The sequence below is a fragment of the Cololabis saira genome, chromosome 4, assembly GCF_033807715.1.
Source record: "Cololabis saira isolate AMF1-May2022 chromosome 4, fColSai1.1, whole genome shotgun sequence".
NCBI classification, from domain to species: domain Eukaryota; kingdom Metazoa; phylum Chordata; class Actinopteri; order Beloniformes; family Belonidae; genus Cololabis; species Cololabis saira.
Genome location: NC_084590.1, coordinates 50,384,906 through 50,402,691, shown reverse-complemented (window position 1 = coordinate 50,402,691; position 17,786 = coordinate 50,384,906). Strand labels below are relative to the sequence as shown.

Here is a 17,786-nt window from a genome sequence, read left to right as displayed (position 1 = left end):
TCTGATTGGGACATCTAAGAGACCGAAGAAATGTCAGAGGGTTGTGGTCAGTGAAAACCACCAGGGGTGCTCGAGCTCCTCCAACATAAACTTCAAAATGTTGTAAGGCCCAAACAAGTGCCAACGCTTCCTTCTCTATTACAGAATAGTTTGACTGATAACTATTAAACTTCCTAGAGAAGAAGCTGACTGGTCTCACCACACCCTGGTTTCCCCCCTGCAGCAGGACGGCACCTGCTCCCACCTGGCTGGCGTCCACTTGGAGCATAAATACCTGGTCAAAACATGGAGCTGCTAATACAGGAGAAGAACACAGTAAAGATTTTACACTATCAAAAGCTTGCTGGCATTCAGCTGACCAGACAAATTTAGCCTTGGCCTTTAACAATTCAGTCAATGGGAACACAACAGTGGAGAAGTTTTTGCAGAAACACCTATAATAACCCACTAAACCCAGGAACCTTTGCAGTTCTTTTTTCGTAGTGGGTTGTGGATACTTGGCCACAGCCACGACCTTGGCCTGGACTGGGGCCACACAGCCCTGTCCCACCACCCGGCCGAGGTACGTCACCGTAGCTCGCGCAAAGACGCACTTGGCAAGGTTGACAGTAAGGCGCGCTTCAGCCAACCGGTCAAACAGCGCCCGAATACGCTGAAGATGCGAGTGCCACGTATCGCTATAAACAACCAGATCATCGAGATAGACTGAGCAACCCTGCAAACCCGACACTATCCGGTTCATTAGTCGTTGGAACGTCGCAGGGGCATTCTTAAGCCCAAAAGGCATAACCTTATAACTGTACAGGCCAGACGGAGTGATGAATGCACAGACCTCTTGCGCACGCTCAGACAGAGGCACCTGCCAATAACCCTTAAGCAGATCGAACTTGCTGACAAATTTGGCCGAGCCTACCTGGTCAATACAATCGTCTATTCGTGGTAATGGAAATGAATCAGACTTTGTAACAGCATTTACTTTGCGGAAGTCTGTACAAAATCGAGGTGTGCCATCATGCTTCGGCACCAAAATACAAGGCGAAGACCAACTAGATGACGACGGAGCAGCTATATTATTTTGGAGCATATACTCAATCTCCCCATCTAAATGCTCACGTTTACCCGGCGCCACCCGGTAAAACTGTTGTTTAATGGGCCGAGCATCTCCAACATCCACCTCATGCTCAATCCAGTCGGTCTGCGTGGGAATGTCACTGAACAAACAGGGATACTTACGCACCAAACATGTCAGTTCACTGCGCTGCGACGCGGACAGGTGACCCAACAACTGGTCCAAATTATCAAGCGAGTCCGAATTTCTTAACCGCCCGCACAGCAAGCTTTCATCCGGCTCTGGCACACCGTCACATTCATCCGCCAGCGAAGCCACAGCAAGAGCCGGGCGCACCCCGTCACTCAGCTCCTGACTCAAACTCGGCTCAGCACGGGTGTAATACGGCTTCAAAAGATTTATATGACAAAGACGTTTAGCTTTCCGCCGACCGGGTGTTGCTATAATATAGTTCAAATCAGAGACCTTTTCAACCACACTGTATGGACCTGTATATTTTGCTTGGAAAGGCGAACCAACGATAGGCAAAAGTGCCAGAACCTGGTCGCCTGGACTGTAGTCATGACGCACGGAACGACGGTCATACAATTTTTTCATTTTTTCTTGGGACACAGACAATTTTTCCCGTGCCATACAACCAGCAACAAACAATCGATGACGGAACCCGTTTACATATTCCAACAAACTGCTAGGCGGGTCAGTATCAACGCAGTCCCCCTTCAGCACTGCTAACGGACCCCGCACAACATGTCCAAAGACCAACTCATTTGGGCTAAATCCTGTGCTTTCTTGCACTGCCTCTCGCGCAGCCAACATGAGCCACGGGAGCCCCTCTTCCCAGTCTCTATCCATCTCCGTGCAATAGGCACGTAGGAGAGACTTAAGCGTCTGATGGAACCGCTCGAGGGCCCCCTGGCTCTGCGCATGATAAGCTGTCGATTGGTTCTGTCTAATACGCAGCAGCCTCAACACTTGCCCAAACAAGTTAGATGAAAAGTTTGACCCTTGGTCACTCTGAACCACTTTGGGGATACCAAACACTGAAAAAAACTGCGACAATGCCTTAACCACAGCCTTAGTTGTAATCGACCTCAAAGGATATGCCGCCGGATAGCGGGTGCTCTGACACATCACCGTCAGCAGATATTTACAGCCAGACGTGGACGGCGGCAACGGACCCACACAGTCCACAATGAGGTGCGTAAAAGGCTCACTCGCAACCGGGATAGGTTGCAGCGGCGCCGGCTTGAGACTCTGATTAGGCTTTCCAGTTAGCTGACAAACATGGCAGGTTTTAATGTACGCGGACACATCACGCTTAACGCGCGGCCAAAAGAAGTGTTTCAAAATGTTCAAATACGTTTTGCGCACACCAAAGTGTCCACACTCATCATGTGCCACCTTCAAGACAAGAGGACGAAACTTCACTGGCACTACCAACTGGAAAACGTCACCCTTCACACACTCATTAACAACAGGGACCCACTTCCTGAAAAGCACGTCATTATGCACCAAGTAACCATTTGCAGCACTAGATATTTCCGAAGCAGACAAGGCACGCTCAAACACCTCTTTCAATGACAAATCATTACGCTGCTCCTGTACAACTTCCCCGTGTGACAAGGATAAAGGCAGTTCAGATAACAAAGGAACCTCTAGAGCTACATCACTGTTACTGTCAGGCCCTACCGGATCAGCTTTGCTCATAGCTCGCGTAATTACGCATGATGACGAAACGTCTGGCAACACACCGGAGCTCTCCTCAGACATAAACTCAGACTGACAAGATGTAACTACAGGCGATGGAGGCGGGTCGGCGAGAGGTGTGGACGGAGTATCAGACCAAACCCGTCTACCAGCAAGGCCGTTGCCCAAAATCAAATGCACACCATCAATAGGCAACGCCGGCCGCACCCCAACAGCCACCTCGCCTTTAACCAGCTCACATTCAAGGAACATTTTATGCAACGGAACAGGGAGAATTTCTAACCCCATCCCCCGACTGAGAACACGGTCACCAGTGTCAGACTCTTCAGACAAAGGTAAAACGGAGTCAACAATGTAGGAATCATACGCCCCAGTATCCCTCAGAATTTTTATGGGGACCTTCACATCACTCCCTACAAGTGACACAAAACCATCACGAACGAAATGAGCATAAGCTGCCAACACATCTGGTTCACAGGAGTGAGGAACAAACCCCTCCGACACACAGCAACTCTTAACAGGTGCAGCAAAGGCAGCAGGCCTAACACCAGATCTCCTTCCCCCGGCTTTAGATTTTAACACAGGACAATCTGCCTTCCAGTGCCCTTTCTCATGGCAATAGTTACAAACATTGCCACTGTCAAAACTGCCACCTGCCTTGGAGTCAAACCTCCCAAAACCAGCTTTCTTTGAATGCTGCCTCTCAAACGTGTCATCAGCCCCAGTTCCACGCCCCCCAACATCACGAGCAACAGGGCGCTCCCTGAAACTGCTTTTATGAAGCAACATATACTCATCCGCTGATACAGCAGCATCAGCAGCAGTAGTGACTTTCTGCTCTATGATGTACGTGGCTATGCGTTCTGGCAAAGAATTTTTCAACTGCTCCAGAATCATCAGATCACACAAACTGTTAAACTCAGTGACGTCAAGCGCAGCTAACCACCGCTTAAAGTGAGTGGACAGGTCCCTAGTGAACTCCACATAGGTCTGACCATTTTTCCTCTCCCAGGACCGAAATCGCTGGCGATATGCCTCCGGCACGAGTTCGTATACTTTAAGCACCGCCGCTTTTATCTTAACGTAACTAGAGCTGTCCTCAAGGCTCAAAGACGAATAAGCCTCCTGCGCTTTCCCTGAGAGGACACACTGTAACATCAGGGCGCAGTCTGCATCAGACCAATTTCTAGCCTTGGACACACGCTCAAACAGTAGAAAAAAAGTATCTGGATCCCTTGCATTAAACTGCGGCAGCCAACGCAAATTGTTTATATCAAAGCGATCCACAGAAGACTTAGACCCCTGCTCGCCCTTAACAGACACATGCTTCTGCAACTCCAACTGTGCCATCTCTGCCTCATGGCGAAATCTCGCTATTTCAATCCGTGTTTTACTTTCCAATTCATGTGTTTTACTTTCCAATTAATGCGTTTTATTTTCCAATTCATGTTTTCTAAGTTGTAACAACAAAATCTCCCTCTGCTGCTCAAAAGTTAACCCGTGTGCAGGCACAGCCACCGTAGGTGCAACAGAAGCAGTGGCCTCACCAAAATTTGAATCAAAAACCACTTCTTCCTCGCCTGACATGAGCTCAAGCGACACCAACTTAGATTTTATAGCAGTTTTAATATTATCCTTGAGACGCCTGTCTCCCACAACCTCCACTGAAAAATGATCTGTAACCGCGAGCAACTGCTCCTTTGAAAGCGCATCCAAAGCCTCCTGAGACGGATTGGCAATAAATGCGTCCACCACAGACATGATAAATACTCAGACCGAACAACAAGAACAAACTTTACGCACACAACCGGACCCGACAAGCAACTGTGCGCACCAAAGAGGAATAATCCTCCGCTCGGCTTGGAGTTCCCCGCTATTTTTTCCAAAACAAAAAGGGAAAAGGTTAACCCAAAAATAATGAAACAAAAAGGAGATGGAGATCCCAGCCAAAAAGAACAAAAGAAGGGTCAGCACAGGGCCAGCCACGCAATGGGCCGTCGGACCACGTACTTTCCCCACTAAATAAGAAAAACCAAGGTAAACCTATAACCAAACAAAACCGATAACAGGACCACCGGCAATCTCCAACTCAAACTAAAATAAGAAAAACTCCGCACCAATTCACAGACAACTACGCACAGCCACCCTGTCGGTCCAGCTGAAAATAGCGAAAACAGGACAGACAAGCCAAAAAGCTCCCTCAAAAGAAACAGGTAAGTAACCCAAAACTTCGTGCAAAGCCACAAACAAACTTAGTTACTTACCCTGCAAAAGCACTCCAAACTTAAAGTCCTTTCCCTTAAACAAACAAACAACCGTGCAGCCACCTGCACTAACAAACAAAACTGTGGGCGCGCACTCCAAACTAATTACGCACACCTGTGCCAAACCAGACTGCAGCCCAAACAGGCCCTTAACAAGCTGCTACAACTTTATCAAACCTAAAGCTGCAAGCACCAAACTGCACAACTAGGTATTAAACAATGGCGCATACTTCACTCATTAAAGCTTACCTAGATGCAAAATAACCGGGAAAAACACGGCACGAGCCCCCATTTGTCACAACCCTGGCTCAAAGGCCATGACAAAAGAAGGGGAAAGGACGCAACGTACTAGTAAATTAAGATATTTATTAAGGTAAACAAATAAGATAAGGAATGGGATGTGTAAAGTCAGTAAAATCAGTAGTATGCATGTGGATGTGTGTAAATGTGCTGTATGATGTTGTGTGTGCAAAAGGCTCAACAAAACCAAAAGGAGTGCTGCCAGGATGAAAAGAGAGAGGAAGAGAGACTGAAGCCCCAGCCTTTTCTCTTCCTGAGGAGCACCCAGCCCAGGTGCTCCAGATCTAGCAATCAGCTGGCTCCACCTCGAAGAGGAAAACAGAGAGAGAGGGACTGAGACACAATATAACATAGGCCATCACAGGATCAATATTGAGCCTTATATGTGGATCAATATTGAGCCTTATACATGGATCAATATTGAGCCTTATACATGGATCAATATTGAGCCTTATACATGGATCAATATCGAGCCTTATATGTGGATCAATATCGAGCCTCATATGTGGATCAATATCAATATCGAGCCTTATATATGGATCAATATCGAGCCTTATATATGGATCAATATTGAGCCTTATATATGGATCAATATTGAGCCTTATTTATGGATCAATATCGAGCCTTATATATGGATCAATATTGAGCCTTATATATGGATCAATATTGAGCCTTATATATGGATCAATATTTAGCCTTATATATGGATCAATATCGAGCCTTATATATTGATCAATATTGAGCCGCAGCAGGTCTTGCAACTACAGACATATATACGTAGGCGCCTCGATTGTTAGACAGTTTTTCTCCACAGATTAGGCGTACTGGTAGGCCGCTCTCATCAGAGCTAAATGCAAATGAATCTGCCCAGGCATCATTGAATGTTCCATTTTCTTCAGATATTTTTCTTTTCTTACATTTATAATGACTTGGTTTTATATAGCTTCTTCAAGGTACCCAGAGCGCTTTACAGAGATAATTATTCATTCATTCACATCCTCACTGGTGGTGGTAGCTACATTAGTAGCCACAGCTGCTACATTAGTAGCCACAGCTGCCCTGCAGACTGACAGAAGCGTGGCTGCCATATCGCACCTAACGGCCCCTCCGACCACCACCAACATTCAAACACATTCACTAGGGGCAGGTGGGTACGGTGTTTTACCCAAGGACACTACGACAGCAAACTGGGACAGAGCGGGATTCAAACCACCGACCTTCTGATCATTGGACGACCTGCTCTACCACCTGAGCTACTGCCGCCCCATTTCTCCATACTTGGCCTTGCTGGGGTTGAAAGTCGCGACAAATGGATGGCGTTTTGGCGGGTGTACCGGCTTTCACGAGTATGACGTTTATTTTGAGCGACAAAAAACAATAAAATATATTTATTCTAATATGTCAAGATCACAATAATCTTCCAATTTAGAACTAAAATATTTAAAAAACTAACACAAATGAAATACACTTCAATTAAATACTTAGTAGTGCGGAAAATCCGGTAGGTTAGTCTGGCCGGTCAGCGTTCCTTGGTGAACAAAGGTGGTTCCGCTCAGCAGGAGATCCTGATAAGAGCTGCTCTCACTCTCCCGTTATCCGTACTGTGGACGAGGGTTAAGGTTAGGGTTACTGTGGACGTACTGTGGACGAGGTACAGCAGCTGGGCCTCCTTCAGCTGCAGGTCGGTCCAAAGGCGTTCACGTCGAGGCCTGCAGGGTCTTTGGTTCTATCTATCTCCATCCATATTCATCTATCCATCTATCCTTATCCATCCATCTTTATCCATCCATCCATCCATCCATCCATCCATCCATCCATCCATCCATCCATCCATCCATCCATCCATCCATCCATCCATCCATCCATCCATCCATCCATCCATCTTTATCCATCCATCACTTTCATCGTATAGAAATGTAATTCCTGCCGTTGTAAGAATGACATGTACCTGCTGTTCCTCTGCTGCCCTTACTTTTTAACAACTTGTGTTTTTTATTATTCTATCTCTTTTATTATCATTGCATTTGTTATTTACTGTTTAATTGTGTCTTGCTGCTTTTAATGTAGATGTTGATGTGCCCTGTGAGCAGGTGAGCGGGGCGACAGCGGCCTGCTGGGCGTCCCCGGCCCTAAGGGCCTCCGGGGCCACGACGGCCCCCGCGGGTGCTCCGGACCCAAGGGCTTTCCTGGACCAGCGGGCCTGAAGGGGGAGAAGGGCCGGGTGTCTCCCTGCCCGCCTCGCCCCCCGGCGGAGGCCGGAGACCCGGGGTGTCCCGGACCCCCCGGTCCACCCGGAGGGCCCGGTCTGCCTGGACAGAACGGACAGTGCGGGGAGAAAGGTGGGAAAACTGGGAAGCAGAGAGAAGTGTTGGGATTGATTAGGCCTGTGTTGAAAAAATTGGTTTTCCGATTCTAAATCGATTTTCATATTAATTCCTAAAAATCGATTCTTATGTCTAAAGATCACTTTTTTTTTCTTTTTTTTTTTTCCCCCCCATCATTTTCGCCAGGTGAACTTTAATCCCAGTAGTCGGACACACAGTTTGTCATGACACTTCTGAAAAAAGTGCTTCATGGCAACATGTGTGCGTGGTGACAGAATAAATTAGACAAGCTAAAATGATTAGTTTACTGCATGAACTGTTGCAATTTCTTTCTTTCTTGCACTTTAAATGGATATTGAAAGGCCTGTTTGAGTTATTTATTTCTTAGTTATTTCACAATAATTATTGTGAAATTATTATTTCACTAGTTATTTTACAGTCATATAATTCAGGCAACGGCTCAAAAAACATTTTAAATAACACTAAGCCAAATCAATATTGAATCGAATCGAATCATGATAATCGATTCTGAATCTTAAGAATCGGAATTGAATCGATTCTTGACATTTGAATCGATACCCAGCCCTAGGATTGATTCCAGCTGGTGATCAATGTTCTCCATTGATCTGTTTCAGGTGCCAAGGGCCCGCCCGGCCCTCAGGGCCAGATCGGCTGCGTGGGGCCCCAGGGGCCCGTCGGGGACCGAGGATATCCAGGCCGGGACGGGGAACGAGGAGCGGCAGGAGAATACGGTGAGAAAACTCCTCACACACATTCTGGACAGTCGTAACATTGTGGCTCTGCAGAATACAAACTTAACCCGTCCCGGTTCCCGGTCCCGTGTTGGTGTCTCAGGTGCTCCGGGGCCGACGGGCGAGCGAGGTTGTCCCGCCCAAAACCAGAGAGTGAACCTGGGCTTCCTGCTGGTGAACCACAGCCAGTCCACGCAGAAACCCACCTGTCCGCCCAACATGAGGATCCTGTGGACCGGATACAGCCTGCTGTACCTGGAGGGCCAGGAGAAGGCCTACACCCAGGACCTGGGTAGGGAACGCCTCACACCTACACAAACACCCAGGACCTGGGTAGGGAACACCTCACACCTACACAAACACCCAGGACCTGGGTAGGGAACACCTCACACCTACACAAACACCCAGGACCTGGGTAGGGAACACCTCACACCTACACAAACACCCAGGACCTGGGTAGGGAACACCTCACAGCTACACAAACACCCAGGACCTGGGTAGGGAACACCTCACAGCTACACAAACACCCAGGACCTGGGTAGGGAACACCTCACACCTACACAAACACCCAGGACCTGGGTAGGGAACGCCTCACAGCCCACACAAACACCCAGGACCTGGGTAGGGAACGCCTCACACCTACACAAACACCCAGGACCTGGGTAGGGAACGCCTCACAGCCCACACAAACACCCAGGACCTGGGTAGGGAACGCCTCACAGCCCACACAAACACCGGCTTCACTTCCGCTGGAATTATTTGGCACAAAGTCTCGAGATGCTTCAACGACTCATCCAGAACTGGTCCAATGAACCGAAACCAATAAAATAACAATAATAATTAAAGCTGCAAGCAGCGATGAACGGGCCCTCGTGCGTGCAATTTTCACTCAATACCGAGTCCGATGACACCACCCAGGACTCTTTATGTCAAACCATTCAAAAAAATATGGCAGAAAGTAGGAACTATCAGATATCGACCAATCGGAAGAAGGGGCGGGGCTAATTTGCACCAATTATGTTCAAGGACTCAAAACCGAGTCCGATGACACCACCATGACTCTTTATGTCAAACCATTCAAAAGTTATGGAAGAAAGTAGGAACTATCAAATATGGACCAATCAGATGAAGGGGGGGGCGTGCTTTTTGGCGTCTAGCGTCGCCACGGTAACGCTTTTGAAAGAGAAAAGTAATGCGTGTTGTCGCAGGATGTAGACGCACATTTTGATGTATAACACACATGGGTGCACGTTACGATTGGGGCCGCATTAACAGCTTAACAAATGGCATAAATGGCGCCAAAATTACACGATTAATTCAAAATGGATGACTTCCTGTTCAATTTTGGCCATGCCGCCAAGAGACTTTTCTTTAAATTGCGCCATGATACAGGTGTGTACTGATTTTCGTGCATGTACGTCAAACCGTATTGTGGGGCTTGAGGCACGAAGTTTTCTTGGGGGCGCTGTTGGGCATTTAGGCCACGCCCATTAATGCAAACTTTTACATATCACATTTTTCACCAGGCCTGGCTTGGTGCAAAATTTGGTGACTTTTGGGGCACGTTTAGGGGGAAAAAAGACCCTCATTTCGTCGAGAGGAAAAATAAAAACAACGACGAGAACTCGTACAGATACAATAGGGCCTTTGCACTGCAAGTGCTCGGGCCCTAACTAGAAAATTTCAGGAAATGTTAATATGGGCATGCCCTACTGCCCATTCGTCCCCTCTCGCTGCTTTGGTTTGGGGCTGTAGTGGTTGTGTTTAAGGTTGTTCTGTCTGAGGTGGCTTTGATCATGTTTGAAGTTATTAATAATGGAAACCAAACCTCCTTTTTTCGCGAGGGATGTGGTTTAGGGTTGTTAATAAACCACAGCCCTTGCTTTGGGGTTGTGTGGTTTAGGGTTGTTAATAATGGTTATTGTTAATAGGGAGGCCCCGATACCGTTTTTTACACACCAAGTACGAGTACGAGTATTTGAATTTGTGTACTCGCCGATACCGAGTACCGATACGATACTTCTACCACAAAAATAACTAGGATAAAAATGTAATGAATTGGAAGACAGGTTTTATTTGCAACAGAATTTCCATTTTAAACAAAACCCAGCTGGTGGGCTTTCCTCCACAGGGTTAGGCTCAACATCTCCCCCTAGAGGCGCTAACCAGTAACTACAACAACAATGAAGTATCAGTGCATGGTATTGGAGAATTTTTATATGAGAGCAGTATCGGCCCCAATACCGATACCAGTATCAATATCTTGGCATCCCTTGTTGTTAATAAACCATTAAAGGTTGTTAATAAACCTTTGGGGATGGGGCCATTTGGCAGGCATTTTGACTTAAAATGTATGTAAATCACAGCTTCATGAGATTTTAATATGTTGTAGTCCACAGCGAGGCGAGTTCTGAAACATCTGAATCATGTCCCTACGATAACCTGTTGCCTAGCAACAAGCGTCCAAAGTCAAATGGACATTTTTTTTTTAATTGAAAGTTCAATATCTCAAAAATTGTAATAATTGGCATAATGAGGTTGTACGGTCCGTTAGTGCCAATCGGGCCGAGTGTTTGAAGGTTTGAATGATGTCTCTACGATAAAGTTCAGCCGAGTAATAAGCGTCTGAAATTTTCAGCTTTTTCTTTGCTTGCTAGCCGCTAGCATTGCCACGCTAGCGGCTACACTTTTGACTGAGAAAAGTAATGCATGGGTGCACGTTGCGGTTCTGGGCCGCATTAACGGATGAAAAAAGCGTGCAGAATAATAAGAAGAAGAAGAGAAGGGAAACTTTTCTGTATACTAATATATATCGCCTTCATTTTCATGTTTAAAACATGAAAATGGGGCCGGGGGGGCCCGGGCCCCCCCGGGCCGATTTGACCTAATTTACATAACTAGGTCATTTACACAGTTCATATGTTAAGTAAGATACTCATGCGATATACCTTTGGAAAGCTAAGACTCTTGTGATTCCATTCATATAAACCATTTCAGGATATAATCAAAGCAGCTGGTACATATCGACACCACAAACAAACAAACAAAGATTTGTGCAACTGATGCAACTCACCTTTTTATCTTTATGGAAATCATATGTTGAAAAATATTCCCACAAAAACGGTCTTGTTACATTCAGGAAGGTTCAGTATATCCAATCCAGTACAGTATTTAGTCCAAAATACATCATTATAACTGTAAATAGCCACAAACAGCCGCTGCATCATTAGAAATTAGCCGCTCCATTTACCACATTTCCAAATTTAATTCACTGTAATTCTTGTTTTCGGGGCTTTCCTATAGAAATTCTTTTCTCAAGATGGAGTCGGGGTCGTGTCCTATTGATTGACACCGATTTGGACCAATCAGACCATTCCTCTGGCCGTCCATAGCCATCAACAGCCAATGACCGTCTGTGTTGGAAATAGGCTCATGCCCCCCTTTTGTCATGAACAAAAAGAGCCAATTGCAGCCAATCATGCTGATGACAGGCACATTCTATAGCCAATGAGATCCTGAACACAACGACGTATGACACCACGGGGTCTGTATGAAAACCCGCAGCCTGAGCGCTGAGCGTCATCTGAAAACTTTCAGTGAGCAAAACTGAGCGTCTCCCAATGGCCATTTTTGGAAACGCCTAGACATATTCTGACAAAAACAAGTGTAGAATACTCATTTTCTGTGCTATTTTTATCAAATTTGATGTTGCACTAGATAAGGCTTCAGGCTTTGGTCCCATTGTGTTTTCCAGCTAATAAGTAACAGATTCACTCATCTGCAGACATCTGATTACGAAAATAATTTCCGGCTGAAATAAAAACCTTCTATTTCAGTGTGTTCAAAGTTAAATTATTCAATTATAGTAGCAGTTACAGTGATTCTGACAGTTGGAGAAAAAACTTCAGAGTGTTACCTTTCAAAAGAGACCAGAACCATCCATGTACTTCAAACGGTTCAAGAACAGCTTTCAATTTACTTTAGGTACGCCTTGGATAGGCGTTTTTGGCAACTTTTACAGGAGTGGGAAGAGGTTAATGTTAAAATACAATTTCAAGAGTAAAGTCCGAGTCCAAGTTCGAGAATAAAGTTGAAATACATTGCGACTTTTTTGGCGAAATTGTACTTCTACTTTATTCTCGACATTTCGATTTTCTCGACATTTCGATTTTCAACATTTCGGTCCCCTTCTCCCCTCTGGTTTCAGGCCAGGCCGGCTCCTGCGTGCGGTTCTTCTCCACGATGCCGTTCTCCTCCTGCAACCTGAACGCCTGCTCGTACGCCGGCCGCAACGACAAGTCGTACTGGCTGTCCACGTCGGCGCCGCTGCCGCGGGCCCCGGTGGAGGGGCCCGACATCGGCCGCTACATCAGCCGCTGCGTGGTGTGCGAGGCGCCCTCCCCCCCCCTGGCCCTGCACAGCCAGACGGACACGGAGCCGCTCTGCCCCCCCGCCTGGACCAGCCTGTGGACCGGCTACTCCTTCCTCATGGTGGGTACCGGGGCGGGGGGGCGGGGGGCGATCAGGGGGTACCGGGACCGGGGGGGACCAGGACCAGGGGTTACCAGGACCTTTCTTTCTTCCTTCCTCCCTCCTTTTCTCCTCTCCTCTGCAGCTTCCCTTCATCCCTTTTCCCCTTGATTTCCTTACTTTCCTTCCTATTCACACTTCCCTTCCCTTCGTTTCTTCACACCTTCTCTATTTCTCGCTTTTATTCCTTCCTTCCTTGCTCGTCTGGGGACGTCGCCCCTTTCAGGGTTATCTGTGTTGCGTGTGCTGACGTCACTTCCTGTGTGTGCTGATGTCACTTCCTGTGTGTGCTGATGTCACTTCCTGTGTGTGCTGACGTCACTTCCTGTGTGTGCTGACGTCACTTCCTGTGTGTGCTGACGTCACTTCCTGTGTGTGCTGACGCCACTTCCTGTGTGTGCTGACGTCACTTCCTGTGTGTGCTGACGTCACTTCCTGTGTGTGCTGATGTCACTTCCTGTGTGTGCTGATGTCACTTCCTGTGTGTGCTGACGTCACTTCCTGTGTCCTGTGTGTGCTGATGTCACTTCCTGTGTCCTGTGTGTGCTGATGTCACTTCCTGTGTGTGCTGACGTCACTTCCTGTGTGTGCTGACGTCACTTCCTGTGTGTGCTGACGTCACTTCCTGTGTCTCCCTGCTAGCACACGGGCGCGGGCGACGAGGGCGGCGGCCAGTCGCTGACGTCGTCGGGCAGCTGCCTGAGCCAGTTCCGGGCCCAGCCCTTCGTGGAGTGCCAGGGCCCGCGCGGGACCTGCCACTACTTCGCTAACATTTACAGCTTCTGGCTGACCAAGATAAGCCCCGCCCCCTCCGCTAACGGCGCCAACGGCGCTAACGGCGCCAACACGCTCACCGGGGACCGCCAGCAGAGGGACAACGTCGCCCGGTGCAACGTCTGCATGAAGATCTGAGACGGCTCCTCCCCCTTTCCCCGAGGGGGCGGGGCTTCGCCGGGAAGGGGCGTGGTCTCTCATCTTCCTCCTGAAAGGACGGCGACGCTTCGCCGCCGTCGCCACGGCGACGGACAGGACCTTTCTGTCTCTGTGAGGAGAGACTGTCACGACCCGATCAATCAGCCGCCAATCAGCCAATCAATCAGCCAATCAATCAGCCGATCAGTCAGCCGATCAATCAGCCAATCAATCAGCCGATCAATCAGCCTCCAATCAGTCGATCAATCAGCCAATCAATCAGCCGATCAATCAGCCTCCAATCAGTCGATCAATCAGCCGAACAATCAGCCAATCAATCAGCCGATCAGTCAGCCGCCAAGCAGCCGATCAATCAGCCTCCAATCAGTCGATCAAGCAGCCAATCAATCAGCCGATCAATCAGCCTCCAATCAGCTGATCAGTCAGCCGATCATTCAGCCTCCAATCAGTCGATCAATCAGCCGATCAATCAGCCGATCAGTCAGCTGCCAATCAGCTGAACAATCAGCCGATCATTCAGCCTCCAATCAGTCGATCAATCAGCCAATCATTCAGCCGATCATTCAGCCGCAAATCAGTCGATCAATCAGCCGCTAACAGTTTCTTCTTCACAAATCACTACTCCTAAAAGTACAACAATATCCAAAACTTACTCAAGTAAATGTAACTTGTTACTACCAGCTCTGATAAATAACAGACCATAATAATTCATATTATAAAAAGAATATTTTTAATTGTGTTGTTAATTGTACTTAGCTTAGCCAAGAGCAGGCAAGCTCGTGCTAACCTAGCGTTGGCTAAACGCAGCCGCCATTTTCTGATTTTTACCGGGGAATCGATGTTTAAAAGCAGCAGCTCCTGTAGCCGATGATTTGATCGGAGTGAATATAGATTAATTTTAATTAGCATCGTAAGCTAGATCAGCTAAAATAACTAGCTGTGATTGACAGGAGGTGGGCGTGGTCGCCCCGCCCATTTGCAACATGACGGAGTTGGTCCGGTCGATTTAACGTCTGTGACGTCGGCCGTTAGCCGTTAGCCGTTAGCCGTTGCCACGGACTACGAGACCACGTGGACCAATCACATCTGTTGAAATTGAGCCGATGTGTTTCTTTCAAACGTGAGGCTACGTTGGGTTTATGACCGGATTCTTGTTCGTCTGGTGTCCAAGTTGTTATTTTTTTGTTTGTTTTTCTTCTACTCAAACAATATATTTATCCCTGTATTATAAATGTAATGGACCACGAATATGGAAATAATATCAAAACACAGTTATATAATCTGACCACAAGCAAGAATAATAATAATAAATTTTATTCATAATGCACTTTACATTCCTGAGAATCTCAAATTGCTACAGTTTGATAATTAAAAAGGAAACAGAAATAATAAAATCAAGGTAAGCGATAAAAGGGATAAAAAGTCATGACATGGGTAAAAAGAGAATAAAACAATTAAAAAGCAACTAGGGAAAAAAACAACGGCATTGTTTAGTGGTAAAATGCTTTGCTAAAAAGAAAGGCAAACAGCGCTCTCGCCAGACGGATCTTTACCTCGTACTTGATCAACAGCTTAACTGGAAAATTGTTTTTTCATCATTTTATTAATTTCACCAACAGAAATAATGAGGTGTTTCGTCCGCTGTCCAGTCGTCCGGCGGCTCGTCCGTTTGTCGGTGCTTATCCAGTTTCAGTTTTCGTAAAATTAGGCCTGAGAAAGGTTTTCACTTTTGCAAGAAGCAAAATTAACTTTTTTTTAAAAACTTTGTTCATCTTGTTGTCAATTTTGTTGCAGATTCGATGTGTAGATAATAAAGTACTAGAATCTCCGCCCGGTCGTCGGTTTAGTTTAGTTTTAGTCTCTTCTTTTCTTTTTTTTCCAAATTTCTGAAGTTTATTTTAATTTTTTTTTTTATTTGATCGGACCACCAAAATGTGTTAGGGTTAGGTTGTGTTATATTGTGTTAACACAATATAACACAATCGCCAACTAATCACACAACTCAAAAAAAAAAAGTACATGAACAAGAGTTTATAGAATCGTCACCAACCGCCGCCGGCTCGTTTCTTCGCTGTCTGCGGTTTTAAGATTTTTGCTGTTTACAGTTTTGAAATGTGCGGACGGGAACGTCAGCGCTCTCGTTTTGTTTTTAGCATTAGCGCTGATAGCTGCTGCTTCATGTTTTGTCTAACTCAGCTTTTTCGCAATGACGACCTAACAGGTCCGGTTGCGTTAAAAACCGTTTTCTTTCATCTCTGAATCCTTCGATGAACACATTTGACAAACAACAGCAGTGCCGTCGTCGTCCGCTGCTAACGCCCCAGACTAGCGCGTTAGCTCCAGTGTTGCGCTCTAAAAGCCGCTGCTAACATCCAGACTCAGGCCCCGTTTAAACGTAGCAAAAACGCTGGTGTTTTCATGCGTTTTGGACATTAATTTACAGGAAAACGAAGCTCAAATTCACCAAAAACCATCATTTCTGAAAACTCCGGCCAAAGTGGAGATTTTCAAAAACTCCGTCTTCACGTTTGCTTGTAAACGGAGAGAAACGGATATTTAGGCTTCAGAACGTCACATTATGAGACAGAAACGTCACCAGCGTCATGAGTGACACCTGTGGTTACAATTAGTTTGTAACCGTCAATATTTTCTTGTATTTTACCTGTTTTATATTCTAACGTCACACTTAAAAGTAACTCCACTTCTCAGTCACTCCAAACCAAAGACTCTGGTTCATCTTGGAAGTAACTGGAAGTTACTCGTGTCATTTGTTGATGTTTTTTTCCAGGATTCTGATTGGCTAGCATGACTTTATCTTCTCGTTACACTGCCCCCTGTAGGTTTGGCTGCTCATAGCACCTTAACAGATATTTATGCAGGTTCCTGGAAATGATGGGATTTTTCAAAACGTAGAGCGGGAAATATCCGTTTTTGTAAATACCCGGCTCTGTGGAAACGTGGCCTCAGTTTTCTAGTTCGGTAACTGGGAGTTAATTTTTCTGCTTCCACAAACATCTGCCCTGTGAAACAACTCTTGTCAGGATGTAAGAACCATTAATCGTTGATTAGGCTGAGAAACAATCTCCCGCGGCGGCGGCGCCTCCGGACGTTCACCTCGTCGCCAGCAATCTGGGTTCCAGTTCCGGAATGTGGATGTGATGTCACTTCCTGTGACGGCTGATTGGCTGCCTTGACATTCTCTCCCATAGACATATAAACGTATCCTCCATGGAGCTGCTGCGATACGGCAACGTCGCCGCCATATTGGATGTTCAAGACTGTAAACTAATACAAGTAAATGGACTTATTTTCATAAAGCATCTTTCTACAAAGAAATGTACGTTTTACGTGTCATTTATTCATTCACACACGCACTAATATACTTGGGAAACAGTTAGGCACCAAATATAATATATTTAATTTTCTCAGATGGTAAAAATAAGAACTTTATTGATCCCACATAGGAGTAATTCATGTTCTATCAGCTATAGAGAACAAGGTAGTGCCGAAAAACAATATATATCCCCCCTCACAAAAATAAGAAACATAGAAAAAACATATTTTCTCATCAACAAAACATATTTTACATTTTTCAAATAACAAAATAACATATTTGAACCATTTTTCAGACAAAATAACATTTGAACCATTTTCAGACAATAAAATAACATTTGAACCAGCCATTTTTGTGAGGGGGATATATATAGTTTTTCGGCACTACCTTGTTCTCTATAGCTGGTATAACATGAATTACTCCTATGTGGGATCAATAAAGTTCTTATTTTTGCCATCTGAGAAAATCAAATATATTATATTTGGTGCCTAACTGTTTCCCAAGTATATTAGTGCGTGTGTGAATGAATAAATGAGACGTAAAACGTACATTTCTTTGCAGAAAGATGCTTTA

General features: G+C 46.0%; 1 protein-coding gene across 4 annotated transcripts in view; it reads left to right on the top strand.

Moving 5' to 3' along the window:
* Window positions 1–15,817, top strand: part of col4a4 (collagen, type IV, alpha 4) — a 110,014-nt gene extending 94,197 nt beyond the window's left edge. For all 4 annotated transcript variants that reach the window (XM_061720042.1, XM_061720043.1, XM_061720045.1 and 1 more), the window contains exons 42-46: window positions 7,431–7,679; window positions 8,300–8,416; window positions 8,520–8,708; window positions 12,624–12,907; window positions 13,589–15,817. In XM_061720042.1, the coding sequence (XP_061576026.1) occupies window positions 7,431–7,679; window positions 8,300–8,416; window positions 8,520–8,708; window positions 12,624–12,907; window positions 13,589–13,858 (1,109 nt within the window). In that variant the 3' untranslated portion in view covers window positions 13,859–15,817. The remainder of the gene's footprint in view (window positions 1–7,430; window positions 7,680–8,299; window positions 8,417–8,519; window positions 8,709–12,623; window positions 12,908–13,588) is intronic.
* Window positions 15,818–17,786: the final 1,969 nt, after the last annotated feature.